Raw genomic sequence first — 9014 nt, forward strand, 5'->3', positions numbered from 1 at the left:
TCGTTTGGAGAGAGCCAGCGCTTGGGGAGAGGTTTGGGGAGAGGTCCTTCCGCGGGGGAGCAGTGCCAGGTGAGAACGCCCCAGCTGGAATTCCCTCTGCCACCCCTGCCCGCCTCCAGAGACCAAAAAGCAGATTTTTGGCTGCTGAAACTGATCTTTTATTTTTCAAAGAACACCTGCAATTTCATCAGCACCGCACCGAGACAAGGTGGTGCCTGGGGCAGCGTAGCAGCACCCAGTGCTAAACCGGAGAGCGGAAAACACAACCTCCACTAGAACCGCAGGTCTCGCAATTTTACTCTGAAACAAACCCCAACATTTTTCCCCAAAAAGAAGTCACTAAGTGCCTGTAAATCATATTGCAAAATCCTCCCACACAAAGGACTCCCTCCCAGCCCGGCGCACAGGCTGATCGGACAGAAGGACGTTGCCCCCGAAGCCAGAAGACGATTCCCGCAGCCGGTCGATCCACGCACGAGAGCGTTGGTGGCTGGACTGAAGCCTCAGGGCGCGTCTATATGATGGGGTAGGAGGGGTAGCTGGCGATCCCGCAGTGGTTCGCGTGGTTCCTTGACATGCGGATGTAGCCCTCGTCGCCGAAACGCACGCCCCAGCTTTTGGGAGAGGAGGCAAACAACCAGACACAAGAAAAATTCGATCACTCTTCCTGGAAGCGAGACGTTATCCCCATCACAGCGCCGAAGCGTTTCCACCAGCTGCTTCCCGGGATTTCTCATCCCGTGTTGAGTTACGACAATGCTCATCGGCGTGAAGGGCCCTTAGGGTGGGCGTGAGCGTGTTTTAAACGCGTTGGAAGCTCCTCCGCGCCGCGAGGGTGACATAAAGGTGCTGGGACACGGCTCGGCGCGAAGCTTTAGGGAAGAGTTTGAGGACCAACACCGACTTCCAACCCTACGACACCCCCGTTGCGCAAGCACCCGACTGATCTCCCTCCCCTCTATAAACAGCGGCCGTTACACAACCGGGAGGACGTCGATCCGAGCAGCGGGAGGTGGCCCAGGAGAAGCCCGTCCCCGCAGATGGCGCAGACGGATAACGGGGGCTCGGCGACGCGCGGTCGCGCCTTTACCTGTTTTTCACCAGCCAGTACTCCCTATCGTTCAGGGCGCCGTAGCCGACCACGAGCACTGCGTGATTCACCTCCTGAGTGCACCGGGGGTCATCGTACACGCCTGGGAAAGGGGGAGTTTGGAAGGTGCCGTCAGGCCACCAGACCTCCTCTTTGAGCCGAAGTCAGGTTTCGGCACAGTCACCGGCGCCGCCACCTTAGGTCTTGCCGTGCTGAGGCCTTCACACAGGAATTAAGCCCCGACTTGCCCAATTCCGCCCGATTTCATGAGCTTCTACGTGCAGAAAGATGCAGAAGACTGCGAAGAAGATCTCCAGGGTAAGAGGACGTACCTGACCTGTACAAGAAGAAGGTGGGCTGGGTGGCGTCGATGGCGACAGAGATCGGCCCGACGTTGGCTACGGCGTCTCTCAGGGCTGCTTCATCGCCGTAGGGGAGCTCAACGTACTTGGAGCAAGTGGCGGCTCGCGTGGAAGCATCGTATTGACATGTCCCGTTCTGGTAGGAACAAGAGGGAGTGGAGGAGCGTGAGGAACCCACCACAAAACCCAGGCAAGGGTTTTCTACCAGCCCCCTTTCACCCTGTGCTACCCCATCCTTCACTTTTCTTTGACCACCGGTTTTCTGTACACAGGACTGCGGAAAAGGTGGCTGGAGGGACCTGAAGAGGCCATCTTGTCCCTCTCTCTTCCCCACAGCAAGGGGAGCAAAACTATTTCGACAGATTTCTCTGCCTTTTTTCTAGAAGCCTCCAGCACCGATATTTCTGCCACTTCCCTACGAAACTGCCCTCGCTTCCTCATCTGAAGGACCCACGTTTAACCCAGATTTCTGCTGTTCTTCATTAAGCCCAGGGTTCCTCATTCTCCCTCTGGACGCAGAGAACAGCGTCTCTCGTTTCTGCAGCCCTTATGTGTGCTTGAAGACGTCCCCTTTTCTTTCTTGGGCTGAGCTGCTCTTGCTTTGACCCGTTTCCACAGGCCTTGTTTTTAAGCCACCAGATCATTTCAGGGCATCTCTCGGCTCTGGCCATCAAGACTCTCAGCATTAGGATCTTTATTTTCTCATGGCTCTCTCCTCGTGACCCTGGAGCCGTCACACAGCGTCTAAAAAACCGGTTGCATGAACAACGTTCACCAGAAGCATCTGCCCACAAAGAAATATCAACGTCCCATCTTAACGCTAGGGAAGATGGAGTAATACAGAGAGCTGAGGACAGGACCCAGGACTCCTGTCCCATTTTTCCCTTCCGTGTAGCGTGTTGCCTAATAATTTATGTAGGACAGAAATAAACATGTAGAAATTCTGGCTCCCAGACCAGTCCCTCACCTGTGAGGGAAAAAAAAATGGTCTAAAGGTCCTTTCCGTGGGTCTGAAAGAATCAGCTGCACGGGCTGAGGTGGTGATGTAGAAACCAAGACAGAGGGAAATGGGTGGGAGAGGAGGAGGAGGGTGTCTGCAGGCGAGCAGAACAAATGGCCGCGTTGCTTCCACGCTCACGCGCTTCCCTGCCGCTTCCACGTGCTGCCGAGGCCCGGTGCCTACCTGAGCCGTGTAGGGGTAGGAGTCGTCCGAGTCAATCCCTTCGTTGTCGATGATGTACTGGAAAGCGCTGGTCATGAAACCCCCGCTGCAGCCTTTGTTCCCGTACATCATGGAGCAGTCCACGAGGTTCTGGGCGCTCAGGGACACCAACTTCCCCGTCTTCAGCTTCACCTGGGCTTCGAGGGCTCCCACGGCGCTGAACGCCCAGCACGACCCACAGGCGCCCTGCAAAAGCCCCAGCGAGGCTCAGGTGCTGCCCCACGGGACCCAGCGGCTCAGAGGCTCAGAGGGAGCTTCTCACCTGGTTCTTCACGTCCGTGACGCATCCCTGCTCCCTCCAGTCCACCGTGGCCGGGACGCTGCTGCCAGGCTGCGGCCGGTACGTGGAGGTCCGGTTTGTCCGCGGGGCAACGTTCAGGCCGGTTAACAAAGCCGCCACTTCCTCGCTGGTCTGGTGGGAAAAGAAAACACCGGCTCATGAGGTCCTTGTCCTTGAGAAGCCCTACACTGGGTGCGTTGGAGGTGGGGAGGGGATTTCCCTGGAGCAGTCTGAGCAGCCAGAGTTGTGAAGTCCTCGGTTTTTAGCTTTTCTATTTAACTTCTACCCGTTCGTCGGAAAGGGCAACACAAAGAAAACACAAAGCTCTGCTCCAGCCCCAAAAGTCCCTACGAGCTGCTACGTTTCATTAAACAACCACCTCGGGACATCGAAGAGGGATGATTTGCAATACACGTAATGACCAGGCCCGGGCCCGTGCACCCCGGACACCGCATTAAGACGGAGTTATTTCCTCACGCCGGATTGCCTCACGCCGGCAGGTTGAGCGCAGGAATGTTGGAGCAGTTTGTCTGCTGGAGTCCACCAGAAGAGGATGGGCTGAGAAGGGTTGTTGGGAGTTTTTCCCCTCCCCGACCCACTTATGTTCCTTGATAAGTCAACCTCGCAGGGAATTAGAGGCAAAGACGAGCCCCTTCCCAGCGGCGCGGCCGGCACCTACCATGTCCGCCAGGTGGTTCATGCCCAGCTCGTAGGAGTGCAGCCCCAGCGAGCGCTCCAGGTTGTGCAGCGTCACCAGGCGCAGGTTCCTCTCCCACGTCGCGCGCCGATCCCCTTCCTCCTTCTGAAACCAAACCCAGCCCCGTGGGGGGTCTTGATCCCCATTTTGACCCCGTTGGATCCCACAAAATCCCCGGTTTATCTCCCAAAAGGTTGTCGGGAGCCCCTGCCAACTCATCCCTGGGAACCAGCAGTGCCTGGAAGCGCTGCCGGCTCTTCTCCCCGCCGCGCGACGCGGCCCGTGGTCGCGCTGGAGCGGCCCCCACCACGTCAGCACCCCAAGGAGATGCCCCTACCTCGTGGCGGTACTCCTTGCCGTAGGTTTTCTTCCAGAGCTGCCAGTGCCAGTCCAGCGCGGGGTCGGGGCGTCCCAGTGCCACCGCCAGCGTGGCCAGGAAGGCGATGGAAGCCGCCAGCTTCATCCCGCTCAGCCGGGCAGTCGGAGCGACACGGCACGCACGCCGGGAGCCGAGGGCTCAGAGCCGGAGCCGTGCTTGACCCCTTAGTGACAAATCCGGTTTGGTAAGGGAGGCAGAAGGGTGATGACATCCCTGACCTGGACTCCCTGGCGTGTCCTTCACGGGGTTTCTACACCGGGTGATGCCAACTGCTCCCGTCCTGCCCGCCCAGGCACGCGCCCCGCGGCGGCACTGCCTGCCCCGCTCGCCTGCTGCGTACCCCCAGCCCCGGCGAGGTGGGGAGAGAAATCCCCTCCAGGACTTCAGAAACTTCCCTCGGGGACAGAAGTCTGGCGGCCCCAACCCCTGCCCGTGTGGCCACCGACAGGCTCGGACACATCCACGCACGCGCCTCGTCTCGTGGTTCCACCCTGCCCAAGAAACCCTCCCCGAGGCAGGTTTGGACATCAGCTGGTTTGACAAACCTGGCTTTTCCAGCACCTTAAAAAGCCAAAAAATGCCTCTTTTTATCCAACATCCACCACCTCCTGAGGATGGGCTACCATCCCAACCCCCCCAGAGAGGGCTTGGAGGACGGGGCCAGAGTCGACACAAAAATATTGCTCCTTCAGGTTTACTTCCTCAAAGCTCAGCCCTCCCGGAGACGCGTTAAAACACAAAAGCTCCCAACGTACCTGGAAAAGCTTCTCCTGGCGGCGCCTCCGCTCCCCGGCGGCGTGCGTGCGCGAGGCAGGAGGGATGCTGGGGGCAAACCCAGCGCGTTCCCACCGCCGGGACGCCCAGGAGCTCCGGCTCACGGCAGCTGCGACTCACCGGACAAATCACGAGTCAGGAAATGAGGAAACGCTTTGATTTCATTTTCACTTGGCTGGGAACTGGGCTCGCCGTGCTGGTCACGGGGCTGTTTGCAGCGAGACCCTCGATACCATCAGAAAATGTTTGCAGAGGAGAACGTTCCCTTTTCCCAGCACCCTAAAAACTAACGGCAAGGGTCTGACGGTGGTTGGTGCGGCTCGCGGGGGGCAGCGGGCAGGAGTCGGGGGTCACACTCCCCTGGAGAGGATTTTTGCATTTTTGTGACTCGGTGCTGAGCCGAGAGACAGGATGAGGTCAAGCGCGGAGCCTTGCTGCTGGTTTGAACTGGGAAGGCCTGAGGTCCCGTCTCACCTCAGCGGTGTACCAACCAGACCAAAGCCAGCTCTTAGGGAAAAAATAACACCAACCCAAAATCACATTTATTCACTTTTTTGGTGGGGAAGCGCGAGTGGGGAGACGTGGTTTGAACAGAGTCAGGGGATGGAGCTGAGCCGGCCGGCCTCGGCGCTGCGTGGACAGGAGGAGACACGTTTACTGCGGGTTACACGGCAGAGAGCCTCAAAGCCCGGTCAGCAGCATCTCCAGCTGCCTGGAAATCCCACCCCAGCCCCATCTCAGGGCTCCTCTGGGTTCCCCCAAAGGGCAGCCGGGCAGGAGGGCGCATTTCTCGCCGCTACGAAGCGCCACGGGACACAAAATGGCTGCAAGAAACCATCTTCTCGGAGCAGAGGAGGAAGCAAAACAGCGTCTCCAGAGCTTCGAAGATGCAGATGAGTCAGTTTCTAAAAAGCCACCAGAGACTGCAAGAGCCAGCAACGACAACAGGGAGCCTTCCCCCCCCCAAAACAGCCGCAATAATTCCCAACAGATCACCCCTCATCGGCGGAAAACTTCCCGGGGAGGGCGAACGAGATGGTCAGGCTCGATGAGAGGCTGGAACGAGCCACCCGCGACCGCTCCTGGTGGCCAGGGCTTGTCTGTAGGAAGGTGACGGGATTCCTCCAGAAGGGAAGGCTGGAGCAGAGCTGGGCGCACGCGGGGTCAGCAGGGGAGTGGTGGTGTCTCGCCCCAAAAGCAGGGAACCCCTCTAGATCTGGGGGTAAGCGCCGTAGCTGGCAATCCCGCAGCGATTTCCCCGGTTCCTCGCCATCCGGATGTAGCCCTGATCACCAAAGTGCACGCCCCAGCTGTTTTGGAAGAAGAAAGGAGGGAAAAATCACACCACGGGAGGAAAGGGCCTCCACCCGTACCACCCCTCACCCCCACTTTTCTCCCTCCCCACCCCTCTTTTAAATTAGTTTTGTTTTCAACTTGTGCTTCCTCCCCAGCAGCCACAGGAATGACCAAATTTGCATCTTTTGGCCCAAAAGGCTGAACCTCCTGACTGCTTCCCTGCCAGATTTTGCTGCTGCTAGCTCCTCTAAGGGGGAGGCAGAGGAAAATCTCTTGTTTTCTGCGTACTGGAGTGAGTCAAAAGCACGAGGGAAACACCAGATAAAGATGAATGAGTTGGTTTCGTATGTTAAAAATACTTTTTTTTTTTTTTTTAATCCTACCAAGGCCAGAGATGAGAGACAGAGGAGGAAACCGGTGGGTTTTCTCCCAGCTCTGACGCAAGGATAAATGAATTTTGTTGACAGAACCGCCCACAGTTGGGGTTTTTTGTTGTTGTTTTTAACAAAGATAAAGGTTTTCAGCAGCTTTGCTGACATCGCAGTTCTGGTTTTTCCCAGAGACGCCTCTTTCCGAGCACGACTGCTCCGTTTCAACACTCTGCTGCTTCTCGTGCTGCGTTTTAAGCTGCGAAAACCCCGTTCACAAATGCATTTGAAGGCAAGGGGCAGCCCGGCTGCAGCGACCCTCGAGGCTGCGCCTCCAAACTGGCCCAAGGGGGGGCTTCACCGGCGCATCCCCCGATCAAACCAGCCCCGTTGCTCCCTCTGAGCAGCATCGGCCCTTGGCGCTGACTCAGCACCCGGCACCGTTGGGAACCCTGGAGTTTCCCGCAGAGCAAATTCCCATTTCTTGAGTCAGCGCCGAGGAGTCGGGCGGGAGCTGTCGGGGCGACGCGCGCCGGTTTGGGGGTACGGGGCTCAACCGAGGGCCCTTCACACCCGGTGGGGATGGAGCTGAGCCCTGAGCAAAGCCGAGGGGCAGGGAAAAGCGCGGGGCTGGTGCATCCATGACCCCTTCGGAGTGTCCCTCGGCGCGGCGGCTGCGAGGACAAGCCGCTCCGCGTCCGCGGTACCTGTTTTTCACGAGCCAGTAGTCCTCCCCAGCCGAAGAGCCATAGCCGATGACGAGCACGGCATGATTCACCAGCTGAGAGCAGCTCGGGTCGTCGTAGATCCCTGGAAGGCGTTTGGAAACAGCCTTTGGGCAACCTCCCCCAAGTCACTGCCCGAATTAAAACCGCTCCGTGGGAGGTGTCACCGAGAACGAGGGCGACACGAGCCGAACGCGAGTCGGAGCTGAAATAATTTACATTTAAGGCGGCCGGCTCGCGGGGAGGAAAGCGCAGCCCGGCCTCGCGACGCCCTGGCGGACCCACCAGCTTTGTACAAGAAGAAGGTGGGCTGCCCGGCATCGATGGCGACAGAGATGGGCCCCACGTTGGCGACAGCGTCCTTCAGCGCCGCTTCATCGCCGCGCGGCAGCTCGACCGACCGGGAGCACGTGGCGGCCCGCGAGGCCGGGTTGTAGCGGCACGCGCCGTCCTGGCAAACGAGGGTGACGGGGGGAAAACGGCATCAGGTCCTGCACGGGGTGGGGACACGGAACATCCCCACCTTACAACTCGGCTGCGTTATCTGAGTCAGAGCCGCTGCTCGCAGCATCAGCCACCTCCGTGGTTTTCCAAAGTGGATTTCCTCTGGAAGCAACAGGAATATTAGTTGCTCAGTTCTAAGCCGAGCGTTGCGCAGGTCCGGTGCCTACCTGAGCCGTGTAGGGGTAGGAGTCGTCCGAGTCAATCCCTTCGTTGTCGATGATGTACTGGAAAGCGCTGGTTGGCCACCCGCCACCGCAGCCTTTGTTCCCGTAGCCCCTGGTGCAGTCCACGAGGTTCTGGGCGCTCAGGGACACCAACTTCCCCGTCTTCAGCTTCACCTGGGCTTCGAGGGCTCCCACGGCGCTGAACGCCCAGCACGACCCACAGGCGCCCTGCAAAAGCCCCAGCGAGGCTCAGGTGCTGCCCCACGGGACCCAGCGGCTCAGCGGCTCAGAGGGAGCTTCTCACCTGGTTCTTCACGTCCGTGACGCATCCCTGCTCCCTCCAGTCCACCGTGGCCGGGACGCTGCTGCCAGGCTGCGGCCGGTACGTGGAGGTCCGGTTTGTCCGCGGGGCAACGTTCAGGCCGGTGCACAAAGCCGCCACTTCCTCGCTGGTCTGGTGGGAAGGAGCACAGAGGCGCTCGCCACGTGCCGAGGTTTACTCTACGCGGCAGGAGAGCGGATCCATCCACGCGTCCCACCCCGCCGAAACGGCCAGGCTTGTCCTTGCAGCCTCCGGGCACTGGCGCGTGCGGTTGCGGCATCGCCGACACGGTGCGTTTCACCCCCCTCGGCCAAACGCGTGACCCCACGGCTTGGGCCTCGCGGCGCGGCCGGCACCTACCATGTCCGCCAGGTGGTTCATGCCCAGCTCGTAGGAGTGCAGCCCCAGCGAGCGCTCCAGGTTGTGCAGCGTCACCAGGCGCAGGTTCCTCTCCCACGTCACGCGTCGATCCCCTTCCTCCTTCTGAAACCAAACCCAGCCCCGTGGGGGGTCTTGATCCCCATTTTGACCCCACAAAATCCCCGGTTTATCTCCCAAAAGGTTGTCGGGAGCCCCTGCCAACTCATCCCTGGGAACCAGCAGTGCCTGGAAGCGCTGCCAGCTCTTCTCCCCGCCACGCGACGCGGCCCGTGGTCGCGCTGGAGCGGCCCCCACCACGTCAGCACCCCAAGGAGATGCCCCTACCTCGTGGCGGTACTCCTTGCCGTAGGTTTTCTTCCAGAGCTGCCAGTGCCAGTCCAGCGCGGGGTCGGGGCGTCCCAGTGCCACTGCCAGCGTGGCCAGGAAGGCGATGGAAGCCGCCAGCTTCAT

At 59.6% G+C, this 9014-nt stretch overlaps 2 protein-coding genes across 4 annotated transcripts; both read right to left on the reverse strand.

Moving 5' to 3' along the window:
- Window positions 1–255: 255 nt before the first annotated feature.
- On the reverse strand, window positions 256–4114 carry LOC104347091 (cathepsin S). Of its 2 annotated transcripts, none has more exons than XM_086478290.1 (7): window positions 3989–4114; window positions 3634–3753; window positions 2937–3086; window positions 2636–2860; window positions 1423–1588; window positions 1091–1193; window positions 256–614 (listed from the first exon to the last, which is right to left on the reverse strand). In XM_086478290.1, the coding sequence occupies exons 1-7, from the start codon at window positions 4112–4114 to the stop codon at window positions 515–517; spliced, it is 990 nt and encodes a 329-aa protein (XP_086334416.1). In that variant the 3' UTR covers window positions 256–514. The 2 variants fall into 2 exon arrangements, with proteins under 2 accessions (XP_086334416.1, XP_009950331.2); XM_009952029.2 differs by having other exon boundaries at window positions 3634–3756.
- Window positions 4115–6014: 1900 nt separating this feature from the next.
- LOC147413597 (cathepsin S-like) lies at window positions 6015–9014 on the reverse strand. Of its 2 annotated transcripts, none has more exons than XM_086478292.1 (7): window positions 8889–9014; window positions 8544–8663; window positions 8166–8315; window positions 7865–8089; window positions 7479–7644; window positions 7176–7278; window positions 6015–6114 (listed from the first exon to the last, which is right to left on the reverse strand). In XM_086478292.1, exons 1-7 carry the CDS (start codon window positions 9012–9014, stop codon window positions 6015–6017), a joined length of 990 nt encoding a protein of 329 aa, XP_086334418.1. The 2 variants fall into 2 exon arrangements, with proteins under 2 accessions (XP_086334418.1, XP_086334417.1); XM_086478291.1 differs by having other exon boundaries at window positions 8544–8666.

The sequence above is a fragment of the Leptosomus discolor genome, chromosome 26 (genome assembly GCF_034619465.1).
Source record: "Leptosomus discolor isolate bLepDis1 chromosome 26, bLepDis1.hap2, whole genome shotgun sequence".
NCBI lineage: Eukaryota > Metazoa > Chordata > Aves > Leptosomiformes > Leptosomidae > Leptosomus > Leptosomus discolor.